Here is a 13857-nt window from a genome sequence, read left to right on the forward strand (position 1 = left end):
TGGAGCAGGGTCCTCTGTCACACAGCCATGGCGATTTATGGCGGTGATGGGGTTTCTCACTCCATTTATCACTGATAGGGAGACATCTAGTAATGTCCAGAGGCCTCCATCCTTTTTACCCAGCTCATCTTCTGTCCAAGAATCCCTCAATGCAGATCCAGAGGACAGCCAGGCCGAGGGAAGCAGTCAGAGCAATTCCCAGCAAGCACCTGCAGGCAGAGATGAGACAGGGAATGAGGAAGACAGTCAGGCAGACAGAGGCAGACAGACAGAGGCAGCAAGGCAGACGGAGCAGGAGGAAACCAGGGTTGCAGTCAAGGGAAGGAAAAGAAAGGGACATTGAAATGTCCGCTTTTGAAAGGGAAATGCTATCAGCAATCGAGCCCCTGACACAGATGGCTTCACTGCCACGTCCCCCACTGCCTCAAACATCTCCAGAGGATGAAGATGAATTTTTTTTAAAAAGCCTCTTACCATCCATTCGCAGACTTCCTCTGACGAGAAGAGCAAGGCTGCGTTTTGAGATCCACCAACTTGTGTACCAGGCAGAACTGGAGGCTGCTGACGTCGTCCTGTAATAAAAATAAATAAATAAAATAAATAAATACAATAAATAATAATAATAATTAAAAATTATTTTTTTCACACATTCACACACATTTCTACTTGCATAAATAAACCAATTAAAATGAACTCATGCTTGTGGTGTTTTCTCTCACAAAAAACAGTTAGTTGGCATCCACAAAAGCCAGGAGCACCAGCGAATAGCTTGACTTATAGTTAAAGAACAAGGACCCTGAATTCGCTGGTGCTTGCAAGAGGACATGTTTCCCATCAATTGCTCCGAGACAATTGGGAAAGTTCCAACGTGCATAGAACTGGTCAGCTATTGCCCTCCAGTCCTCCTTTTTTGGAACTGGCATGGTGTCCTCCACCAGAATCTCCCAGATTGCACTGGCCACATCCTGCACAATGCCTGCGACAGTAGAATGGCCCACTCGGTAACTGAAGGCGATCGTTCTAAATGAGTCTCCAGTTGCCAAGTACCTGGGGGGAAAAAGCATTATACAGTAAAGACACTGCAATATATATATATATATATATATATATATATATATATATATATATACATATATATATATATATATATACATACACACACACATACATACACATACACATACCTTTTACTACCTTTTACTACGCAGACAATCAGACTTTGAGATATTCAATTTTATTTATTTACCAACGACCATGAGCTTGGTTTCTACATGTATGTGTGTGTATATAAAGAATACTCAGTAATATAAAATTATTCTTACCGAAGACAGGTAGCGAGTCGCTGGGCAGGTACAATTGCCTTCCACATCACGGAATCAGCTCTTGTGATCAGTGGTCCCACCCTGCCCAGCAACTCGTCGAAGGTGTCCGGGGACATCCTGAAGTACCGCTCAAACAGTACCCCATCCAGACGCAGCTCCCGGACAAGTCCGTGATACTCTCCCCGTTGTTTTCGCCCTCTGAGAATAGAATGTACCCAGAAGCGCCGAGTACCACGTCGTTTCAACTTGCGTTGAGCGTTCACAGTAACCACACAAGCTATCGCTAATGCAACAAAATTGGCGTCCATGTTGAATGACAATGAAGCTTGTTGTTGAGTTCCTGAACTTCCTGTCTAATTTCATTGGCTGACGCTGCTATGACCATGGCGTCAGTGCCAAACTTCAGCCACGCCTTCCGTCAAGCGTTGACGCTGACGCCCCATGTGAACGTACCGTAAGCCTCTGTTGCTCCCCTGCCATCTCTTTCACTCGTCCTTCTGTACTTTTTTTCTTAAAATAAGAAGAATTGTCTGTGGGCTTTCTCTTCATTGTCTGAAAATTGACTAACAAATAATTTAAGTCTTGTCAAAACGTGTCAAAGACACATCAAAAAGCTGCTGTAACAGTATACTGTAACCATTTGGCACTTAAAAAACACGTCACGACACATAATTCCCCGTCTTCTTTTACTAAAGAATAATTTTGACTTATTTACTTACCGGAAGTCTTCTTCATCTTCTTTCTTAACTTTTTTGTAAATTGTTGACCGACGGGCACGCGCTGAGCTGTTGCTGTCTGAGCGCGCAACAGCGGCATGGACGGAGGGGCGGGCTACTGTGTGCGATCGAAGGTCTAGAACGGCTTGCCTGCCTGGCTGTGCATTAGGGATGAAATGCATAACTGATGATACTAAAATTTATTCTAGCCAGTGGGGTGGCCAGGAGTCGGCCAGGCCATGGCCACCTTCTGGTGGCGCCATTATTCATATACAGTGCTCTGTCGCCTTCCATTAATTTCTCCATTCATCTAATAGTGTAAAATATCTCCAATATTTCTAATAATTTATTTTCAGTACATGTACTTCTTGGGTTTATTGCAAGAAACAGTCTGAAGTCATTGGTGAATGGTCAATGCTTGTTTTAAAATATAATTTACATTTCATATTTGATGAATTGAGAAATGAGTATAAGGCAGCTGAGTACAGCATACAAAGTTAACTGAGCCCTGTTAATACAGCACAACATCATATAATAAACTGAATTTACAGTTAGGTCTATATTATATATCCTACTCGGTTGTGTAGACATTTCGGGGTCATCCAATGGACTCATCAGAGTACCTAATGAAAGAGTTCATAAAATAATTGTTTTCACTACTACACTATGTACACAAGGTTACACTTTGAATAATATGCAAGCAAGTTTAAACTTTAAATCAATTTACTAGACATGTAAATGTGTGATAAATGTTATAATTGTCTACTTACAAGGGTTTGCGGTAGGTGGTGTTGCAAAAAGGTCCTCAGAAAAGTTCTCTGCTGGAACTAGCAAAATAAATAAGAAAAATCATCATAAAAGTTTTTAAAACGAGTGCTTTACACAGAATGCCTGTCATTCACCCACTCACAATAAGAGCAGTTAAGCTTTTGGTTTGTATTGCTCAAGGACATACACTTTTTGCCATTAGAAGGCAAGTGATTGAAGCAGCAATGCTCCTCAAGCTTTTCTTATGGCAAAAAACTAATGAATTAAATGGCCATTATCCATAACCACTAAAGCCTTTTAACGCACCACCCGTGCGCTCAGTTATTTATTTTTCTCTCGCGCGCCCGCGCCTTTGAGTTCACAAAAGCCCAGGTGAGTAAGAATCAGTCAACAAACACGGTGAGTAATGTCTTCTCCTGTTATTGTCACCTGCACTTCATGTCACATGTTTACCATAGCCTTCTCTGTCGGCAATATAGGATTTATATGTGATAAATGCAAGGAGACAGTCAGGCTGACGGAGAAGATTTCAGAACTAGAGACACGCATCCAAACTTTAATCGAGAATAGTAAGAAGAGTGCTAGAGCTTTAGATACTATTTTGGATGCGCCTAGCCTAGTGAACTCTTTACATGAGTCGGTTCCGGCTGAAGTAGAGCCCGTGCAGCAGGGCAGATGGGTGACAGTGAGAGATCGCTCTAGTCGCGGATCAAAAAACCCCTTTTCCGTTCCGATAACAAATCGATTTGCCCCGCTCAGTGAAACACCCACTGAGAATTATTCTGATTGTGCCCTAGTTATTGGCGATTCTATTACACGGAACGTGAAAATAGAGACACCAGCCACCATAGTCACATGTTTGCCGGGAGCCAGAGCGCCTGACATCAAAGCAAATTTGAAAGTGCTGGCTAATGCTAAACGTAAATTCTCTAAGATTATTATTCACGTCGGCACTAATGATGTTCGACTTCGCCAGTCGGAGATCACCAAAATTAATATTAAAGAGGTGTGTGAACTTGCAAGTACGATGTCAAGCACTGTAATTTGCTCTGGCCCCCTTCCTGTTCGCCGGAGTGATGAGATAGTTAGTAGATTGTGTTCACTCAATGGCTGGCTGTCTGGGTGGTGTCCGCAGAATAATATAGAATTCATAGACAATTGGAAAAGTTTTTGGGGCAAACCTGACCTGTTGAAAAGAGATGGTATTCATCCCTCCTGGGATGGTGCTGCTCTTCTCTCTAGTAATTTGGCTCATAGTCTTAGAGCTAAAACATGACAATCTGGGCCTCAGGTCAGGAAGCAGACAGACTGGCTTAACCGACCGTCTGCTAGCGGCCTCACGTCACCAAGGTCAGATAAATCCCATCACATAGAGCCTCTTTCACCGAGATATCATCATATAGAGACTGTGTCTGTTCCCCGAACTTGGAAATCCAAAATACGTTCAAACCCATCTAAGGTTAAAAATTTAATTGATCTTCAACAAATAAAAAACAGATATAATACAAATGAGCAAATGATAAAGCTTGGGTTGCTGAATATTCGATCTCTTACTTCAAAATCGCTAATAGTTAATGATATGATTACAGATTATAACCTAGATGTGCTGTGTTTAACAGAAACCTGGCTAAAACCAAACGATTACATTGCTTTAAATGAGTCAACCCCACAAGATTACGGTTATAAACATGAACCTCGTCTGAAACGCAAAGGAGGAGGTGTTGCTGTAATTTATAGTAATATTTTCAAAACCACTAAGAAATCTAGTTGTAAATATAATTCTTTTGAAGTGTTGGTGCTTAATGTAAAAATATATAGTGTAAACGATAAATCACGTTTGAAAATTCTGCTGGCTACTGTATACAGGCCACCAGGGCACCATACAGACTTTATCAAAGAATTTGCGGACTTTCTATCAGAATTAGTATTGGCTGCAGATAAAGTACTAATTGTTGGTGACTTTAATATACACATAGATAATGAAAAAGATGCATTGGGATTGGCATTTAAAGACATTATAAACTCAATTGGAGTTAGACAACACGTGTCAGGACCGACTCATTGTCGTAATCATACTCTAGATCTAATACTATCACATGGAATAGATGTTGATGCCGTTGAAATACTGCAGCAGAGCGATGACATCTCAGATCACTATCTAGTCTCGTGTAAATTACATTTAGCCAAGGCTGCAAAGCCGACTCCGTGTTATAAATATGTTAGACCGATCACTTCTGCCACTAAAGATTGCTTTATCAATAACCTTCCTAATCAGTTTCATCATCTCAGCATCCCGGATAGCTTAGAAGAACTTGATATTGCAACAGAAACTTTTAACTCTCTCTTTTCCAGCACTTTAGACACAGTTGCTCCGCTGCGCTTAAAGAAGATTAAAGAACATAGTCCAACGCCGTGGCACAACGAGCACACTCAGGCCCTTAAGAGAGCAGCCAGAAAAATGGAGCGCAACTGGAAGAAAACAAAACTAGAGGTGTTTAGGATTTCATGGAAGGAGAGCTCAATTGCTTACAGAGAGGCTTTAAAAGCTGCTAGATCTGCTTATTTTTCAACCCTATTAGAAGATAATAAACATAATCCTAGGTATTTATTTGAAACAGTGGCTAAACTAACGAAAAAGAAAGCTTCAAGCCCAGAAGTTTCCATGCAACACAGCAGTAATGACTTTATGAACTTCTTCACTTATAAGATCGATAATATCAGGGACAAAATTATAACTATGCAACCGTCTAATACAGTATCGCATCAGGAAGCGCATTGTAGTCTCCCTGAGGGAAAATTTGATTCATTCATTGCTATAGGAGAGGAAGAATTTTGCAAACTCGTCAAATCATCTAAATCGACAACGTGCATGTTAGACCCTATACCGACTAAGCTGCTGAAAGAGATGCTTCCAGATGTCATAGATCCTCTTCTTAATATCATTAATTCATCTTTGTCTCTAGGATACGTACCAAAAACCTTTAAGCTAGCTATGATTAAACCGCTTGTTAAAAAACAGCAACTTGATCCTACAAAGCTAGTCAATTACAGGCCGATCTCTAATCTGCCATTTCTGTCAAAAATATTAGAAAAAGCAGTATCCTCACAACTGTGTTCTTTTCTTGAAAGAAATGATATCTGCGAGGATTTTCAGTCCGGATTTAGACCGTACCATAGTACCGAGACCGCTCTCGTTAGAGTCACAAATGATTTGCTCTTATCATCCGATCGTGGTTGTATCTCTCTATTAGTATTACTGGATCTTAGTGCTGCATTTGACACCATTGACCACAACATCCTTTTAAATAGACTCGAACATTATGTTGGCATTAGTGGAATTGCACTAGCATGGTTTAAATCATACTTATCTGACCGTTATCAGTTTGTAGCAGTAAATGAAGAGATGTCTTATCAATCACAAGTTCAGTATGGCGTACCACAAGGCTCAGTACTAGGACCGCTGCTGTTCACTCTGTATATGCTACCATTAGGAGATATCATTAGGAAACATGGAATTAGCTTTCACTGTTATGCCGACGATACTCAGCTGTATATTTCTTCAAAACCTAACGAAACCTACGAATTCACAAAATTAACGGAATGCATAGCTGATATAAAAAATTGGATGACTAGTAATTTCCTACTACTAAATTCAGAAAAAACAGAGATTCTAATTATTGGACAAAAAACTTCCACACGTAATAACCTAGAGTACTGTCTAACACTTAATGGCTGCTCTGTTAAGTCTTCGTCGTCGGTTAGGAACCTGGGTGTGCTCTTTGATACCAATCTTTCATTTGAAAGTCATGTGTCTAGTATCTGTAAAACCGCTTTCTTCCATCTTAAAAATATATCTAAATTACGTCATATGCTCTCAATGAATAATGCAGAACAATTAGTTCATGCGTTTATGACCTCAAGGCTAGATTATTGTAATGCTCTACTGGGTGGTTGCCCTGCACGCTTAATAAACAAACTACAGCTAGTTCAAAACGCAGCAGCTCGAGTTCTTACTAGAACCAGGAAGTATGACCATATTAGCCCTGTTCTGTCAACACTGCATTGGCTGCCTATTAAACATCGGATAAATTTTAAAATATTGCTGATCACTTACAAAGCACTAAATGGTTTAGCTCCGCAGTACTTGAGCGAGCTCTTAACGCATTATAGTCCTTCACGTCTACTGCGATCTCAAAATTCCGGTCAGTTAATAATACCTAGAATATCAAAATCGACTGCTGGCGGTAGATCCTTTTCCTATTTAGCACCAAAACTTTGGAACAGTCTTCCTACCATTGTCCGGGAAGCAGACACACTCTGTCAGTTCAAATCTAGACTAAAAACACATCTCTTCAGCCTAGCATACACATTATAGACTTATAATTAGGCTGCATAGTTTAGAACAGCCGGGACCGGGAACACTTCCCGTAATCCTGATGTACTTGGTACATCATAAGAAGGACGGCGTCTACGCTAATATTAGTCTCTCTGTCTATCCCGAGGTTTACCGCTGTCCACTGGAACCAGGCCGTATCCAGATCTGATGAAGGACCAGCGCCAGGACACGACGACGACGCCACTGACCTGAAGTGTCAACCAGTCTCTCCTCCTCTCCACTCTGACTTCAAACAACCGGAACTGGACAAATACTCTGATTCATTCTGAACTTCATACACTGTTCACTCATTGGCCAGAGGAGAACTGGCCCCCGACTGAGCCTGGGTTCTCCCAAGGTTTTTTTCTCCCTTCTGTCACCTGATGGAGTTTTGGTTCCTTGCCGCTGTTGCCTTACCTTCTGGCTTGCTTAGTTGGGGACATTTAATATTCAACAATATTATAGATCTGCCTTAAAGGTGGATGATGATGAAATTATTTTTTGTATTATTTTCATGTTATCACTGTGAAGCTGCTTTGATACAATCTGTATTGTAAAAAGCGCTATATAAATAAAGATGACTTGACTTGACTTGACTTGACACGGCAGGATAATTAGGCCGATTTTAGTCCCGATTCACCCCTTCCGACAATCTTAAGGATGCTCCGATTATCGTAAAATAATCTGATCAGATATTTCTGCCGTGTGTGGTGTGTTAAGACTGCTCTCGTCTGCTCGGAAGGACATCGGGACCGCTCCGATTTCAAATCGGGGATATCCAACATGTTGGATTTATTTGGCCCGATTTCTTCTCATGTGTGGTGTCCCCCGAGGACAAACGAGCACACAGCCTGTGGACTGTGGCGTGTAGCCAATCAGAAAGCGAGGTACGAGGTGGCGAGGAAGTACCGGGAAACAAAAATCAAAACAGCCGGCGGCATGATGGCGCACCAGAAAGTCCGGTGGACGTCGGAGATGGAGGATCAACTCGTCGACCTGTGGCAACACCGCAAATGTTTGTACAGCGTTTCGTTGTCTCCACTTCTTTGACCATCGCCTTTTCTTGTTTTTCTTATGTTTTTTTTCGCTTAAAAACAAAGCACAAACTATGGCCACTGCATCCTCTTCGTCCGCCATGATTGTTTACTCTGAAGTCACGTTTGATCTCCAGGGATTTTGCGAGATTAATGCTCGGGAGTCAAATCGGTTCGTGTGTGATGTGTTGATTTTGCCGTGTGGCTGCACACCACACATTGTATGACCAAAACTGTTAGACCCGTGATTTTTTATCGCCGTGTGTGGGGTCTCTCAGGTTTGGAAAATCGGCCGACAATTTTAAAATCGTCCCGTGTGAACCAGCCTTAAGTTTACAAGTATGATTAATGAACTCACCCATTTTTTAATGGTGAGTAAGCTTCATCAGCTTACTCCCATTGTTATTTTTTGGTTCTAAAAAGAATAATATTGGCATCAATAATTATTTTTAATTTCAAAATATATATAACCAATTTCGGAAAACAAGTTATTTAAAAATAAATTGTTTGGACATGGCCAAAATAATTATACTATAATGTTGTGTTGCGTACCTGGGGCAGTGTCAGTTTTGGAGGCCGTACCATATTTGTTGGGTGGCACAGGGAAAGTACAAACTACAACATGAAAGGAATATATTAAAATAATGTAAATGTGATGTAAACACTGATGTTTTTATTTAAAATATAGCATTTCTTAAAGCAATCATATAATATGCAAAAGCATTCAATGGAAGAGCCACAGCAGTCTGACTGACAGCACAGAACATAGACTGTTACTGCTCCTGAAATATGTTCACATGCAACCCCGATGATCTTTAATATAACAAATGAAGTGATTAAAATAGCCTAGTTATCAAATTAAATGCATACTAATTTGTTAGATTACATATTTAATCTGAAAAGTAGTTAAAAAATAAATAAATAAATAATAGCACAACTACCTCTGTGGTTCTATGGTGGTGGTGATGGCTGCAAGGACTCCGATGAGCTACTATCTAAACAAAATTGCAATATGGCCATTGTATTATCAAATCAATTCAGAGATTTTGACCTGCATATACAAAGTTGTAGTAGAAACTGAAAGGTGAAAATGGCACTTACCTTGGATGTAGTCCGTATAACTTTTTTTTTTTGGTGCACGCCTCAGTCCTTGAGACATAATGGCCTGTGGATTAGACAAATTTAAAGATTTGCTACTAACCTTAATCAAATACAAGAATGATGAAACTAGATTTTTTTAGATTCATCGGGCATGCGAGTCGGTATATTAATTGACGTTGGCAATATTCTTACCCAGAAAAGTGAACTGACAAGACAAGTACCAAGTTTCAGTTCATCTTAAAGACATGGAGGAGAGGGAATATGGCAAATCCCTGTGCATGTGGTAAACACACAGCCTTCCTATGCAGAGCTTTGACTCACAAGGTAGATCAAACAGCTCCTTTGTGACCTTTGGGACGATAACATCCACAACCAACATTCCATCTTGACGCTTTTCCCTCACAAACACAATTTGCTCAGTCTCCAACAGGAAGCAGTGATTTGGTGCCTTGGCCGATATGGAGTACGGTTTAGGCATCGATTGCTTCATGTGTTCCTGGGTATTTGCCTTTTCAGCCAATCGTTTAGAGACCTGGACGACTGGATTTCTAACCAATATTTTTATGGACTGCAGGTGGTTCTCAAATGGAAAGCAGGACAACTCATTCAAGGAGCACTTGAAGTTAAAAACATCATCAGCAATGTGTTTGATAGAGTGGATGTTGTATGTTGGGAAAGTTTCCCCATAGAGTTCAGAACAGGTATCCACAAAGTGCTCAAGCAGGTTTTGGGCATATCCCAGGTAGTGTCCTCCAGTGGCATCATCATCATCATCCAAGAGAATAGAGATACCAATTGTTAATGACAGGAAGTGATGATAATGGTCCTGAGACAAAACATCCTGCAACACAAGTGGTCCTGTGTACAGCAGAAATTGCCGTAGTTCAGTTGCTTTCCAGCGATCAAGTTCGGTCAGAAATCTTGGCTGCCTGGCAAACTCTGCTGGCATTGCACCTTTCAGGTCTACCAACTTATTGTTGATTTTTTCACGCTGTCCTTTTTGCAACCTGCAAATAACTGGGCCTCGCAACAAAAAGGTAAGTAATCTTTTCACAGCTATTAGGTGCATGTGGTCAAGAGGAAATTGTGTGACACATTTGATTCCCATTTGGGCTAGAGGTGTAGGTTCCTTCAGATGGTTTGGATACTGCAACTGACTGAATTTATCATCAGTGAGTTTCTCACAAGACACTTTATTTAAGTGGACAACCCTTCCCTCAACTGATGTGGCCACTGACAGACAACGCTCACATCCATGCAAGGCATTATGGCTTTTGATGCACTTTAGAAATGCTCTTGCTGGAGCATTACATACGAATGCTCGCAGAGTTACTTTGTGCACTGTGGTTTTGTGTGGGACACCATTTTGCATAAGCACCTGCAATTCTGCTATTAAATCACCAAGATAGTCATGAACAGGGTCAGGCTTGCTATTGCCATAATATAGAGCAACCAGAAATGGCTCTGAATTAGCAAATTTACCTAGAATAGCCCAACAATGTGTTTTACTGGACTTGATTATTGGCAGACCATCTATATGGGGAGTAAGGTCTACAGTGCCTATACAGTTGAATATGATAATAAAAGTAACATTATAATTGACTATGTAACACTGTTGTCCCAAGACCTGTCTGACTACTATGATAATATGATTTGAAACTGAAATATACAGCATATTTTTAATTATCATTCTAATGAAGGTGAAAACAGATTTTATTTTTATTTATAACCTAGGCGAATTTTAGTTCTTCCCTCAATTTTAAATCCTTCTTTATCACTTACCTAGCCTGGGAAAACCCAGACCACTCTCAGTTGTAACTGAGTTAGGGTCTGGCAAAGCTCCATAGAAAATACATTTCCACAGGGGCGTCACCAACGGACGTCGCTCAAATGGCTCTGGGCGCAATTGGATAGATCTAAAACCAATCAGAGCGATGAAGGACATGACGTATGCAGAGCGACGGAGAAACATCTGAGACTCTCAGCAATTCTCTGTATTTTTCAGGAAGATGTAGCAATGGGTTCTGACGACCTTTGCCGTTTTTGTAAATTACCATTTTAAATCGCTTGAAACAGACGCGATAGCTGGCGGACAACACGGCGGCATCCATCTTTATAATGTACAAAATCTGCGTCACCGTCGCTGCTCTGTCGTCATCGTGTAAAGCCCGCCCCAACGTTTCTGATTGGTGCCGCGATTTCGACGGATTGGAAATGGGTTTCAATGGGCTCTTTGCCAGACCCACTTGCAGAGCAAATCTAAATTTGCCGGAAGTGGTCTGGGTTTTCCCAGGCTATCACTTACCCATATATCTCTAATGAACATATAAAGATACTTAACCCTCTGGGGTCTGAGGGGTTTTTGGGGCCCTTGAGATGTTTTGACATGCCCTGACATTTGTGCTTATTTCAGCTACTTACAACATACCTTTGGCCAACTCATAATTATGCTGTATTCAGCACAAACGCTGCTACAATAATATGTGAGAAATGGAAGTTACATGTTTGCATTTTATAGAAAAAAAAATTATGCGTGGTTAGTAAGTTTTGGGAAAAAATTGTCACTGCAATGAGCGCATATAACTCATACTGAATAGTTTGGCACAAGACTTTTGAGTTACCATTCTTGTAGGCTAGAATGTTTACTACAAAATGATGTGAAAATCATTCTGATCCACTCTTTCACAAAACAACAATATAACGATTTAAACTTTGTAAGTCAGTTTTTGTGCCAGTACTGCTGTATGCGTAGGGGTGTTGATGGCCATGAATATGAATGAGGGGAGACAATAGACACTCCCCCATCAATGGCTAATGCCCCATCACGGTGCTGTGAGGCAGAGAGGAGAATCTGAGAATGAGAGGAGATTCAAAGGTTTTGTTTTTCAATCCGTTTTATTGTAATTCCTCTATGTGGAGGAACTAAATGTTGTGCTTTACAAGACCACAGTGCTACCGTGCATATATAAACATATAGTACCAGTCAAACGTTTGGACACATTACCATTTTTAATATTTTTGGAAGAAGGCTGCATTTATTTGATAAAAAATACAGAAACAACAGTAAAATTGTGAAATATTATTACAATTTAAAATAATTATTTTCTATTTTAATATACTTTCAAATATAATTTATTTCTTTGATCAAAGCTGAATTTTCAGCATCCTTACTCCAGTCTTCAGTGTCACATGATCCTTCAGAAATCATTCTAATATCATGATTTGATAATCAGGTATTATCAATGTTGGAAACCGTTGTGCTGCTTAATATTTTTTTATAACCTGTGATACTTTTTTTTGGATTCACTGATTAAAAATAAAAACATTTATTAAAAATAGAAATCTTTCCTAACAATATAACTTAACACATCCTTTCAAAAAAAGAAAGAAAGGTAATGTATACTGTTACAAACAGACTCATGGGCGAATGTGAGTCAACAGAGCTCAGTTGCGGTCCAGTTTCCCGTCCGGGCAGGAATCGCGCAGTCTGTGCAACCATGTCAACATCAGTCTCGGTTTTGCATGACAGGGTGGACTTGGACCTGTTGCTTGTTTGCCTTGGCTCTCTTCGGGACAGGTGCTTGGACATGTTCATTGTCACATCTGTTGATAACACAATAAAAGAAACTGTATTATTATCATTATCAATCACTAATGGCCATGTATTAAAAAAAAGACAACCGTTTTTGTAATTTCACACAAGTATAGGTAGGCCCTACTTGTATATTATGACGATGTAAACACAATTACATTTCATCAGTAAAATATTACGTCTGTGCACTTACTATGATTCTCGATTGAGAACTGAACAACACCTGCGTGCCTCTCTGCGGTGCTGGAGAAGGAGAGCGTGATGCAGACACATTCCTAAAAAAATAAAAACAACTGTTAGCATACATTATCCAAAGATGGGCAATTAAATGGCCTATATATCTGTTAATGGGCCATTGGACGGAGAAATATCTATGGGCCTGTTAGAAATATTAGTTCTCCTTTCCTGCATGCTCTGAAAACCTACATATTCAGCATAACATTCCTTTATGTTAATGTAATGGTCACATCTGTTATGCATTAGGCAGGCCCCTGTTGCTTCAGTGGAGATCTGGTTTTCGGGTCCTATTCTTTACATTGGAGGGTCCTGTTCGGACCCAGATGTCTGTGTGGACTTTTGACAGGAAACTGACCATATTTAGCTGTGTTGTATAACTATGCTATATGATCCTATATGATGTAATGTATGGTTTTATTGGTTGGAGGGGTAATACTCCCCCTTATACTTTTCCTATATCTATGGTAAACTATTGTCTGAGATTAGAGAATCTTCTCTCTCCAGCGCTGGAAGATTGTTCATACATGCCTAATTAAAGACAGATGACTGGGGCACTTTTGTTGGACTCAATTCATTTCTAACAATTTGGGGGCTCGTCCGGGATTTCTCCAGACGGTAAGAGTAAAAAAAAAATTTAAAGAGAAGGTTGATTCTTACTGTCTGCTGAGAAAATGTTTTTTTTTATAATTATAGTGGCGTGATTTGTGCCATA

The 13857-nt window shown here is 40.2% G+C and overlaps 1 protein-coding gene and 1 long non-coding RNA gene across 3 annotated transcripts; both read right to left on the reverse strand.

The window, feature by feature from the left end:
- Window positions 1-728: 728 nt before the first annotated feature.
- Window positions 729-3096, reverse strand: LOC306997442 (uncharacterized protein; the record flags this gene model as incomplete). The annotated part of the gene is made up of 4 exons (XM_079610747.1): window positions 2949-3096; window positions 2809-2865; window positions 1323-2661; window positions 729-1047 (listed from the first exon to the last, which is right to left on the reverse strand). The coding sequence occupies exons 3-4, from the start codon at window positions 1628-1630 to the stop codon at window positions 729-731; spliced, it is 627 nt and encodes a 208-aa protein (XP_079466873.1). The 5' UTR covers window positions 1631-2661; window positions 2809-2865; window positions 2949-3096.
- Window positions 3097-8595: 5499 nt separating this feature from the next.
- Window positions 8596-9863, reverse strand: LOC306996517. Of its 2 annotated transcripts, XR_013797109.1 has the most exons (5): window positions 9509-9863; window positions 9317-9380; window positions 9157-9210; window positions 8768-8830; window positions 8596-8630 (listed from the first exon to the last, which is right to left on the reverse strand). It is a non-coding gene; the product is annotated as an uncharacterized lncRNA (long non-coding RNA). The 2 variants fall into 2 exon arrangements; XR_013797110.1 differs by having other exon boundaries at window positions 9317-9863.
- Between the last annotated feature and the right edge of the window lie 3994 nt (window positions 9864-13857).

This window comes from Phoxinus phoxinus (genome assembly GCF_949152265.1).
Source record: "Phoxinus phoxinus genome assembly, chromosome: 4".
Taxonomy (NCBI): domain Eukaryota; kingdom Metazoa; phylum Chordata; class Actinopteri; order Cypriniformes; family Leuciscidae; genus Phoxinus; species Phoxinus phoxinus.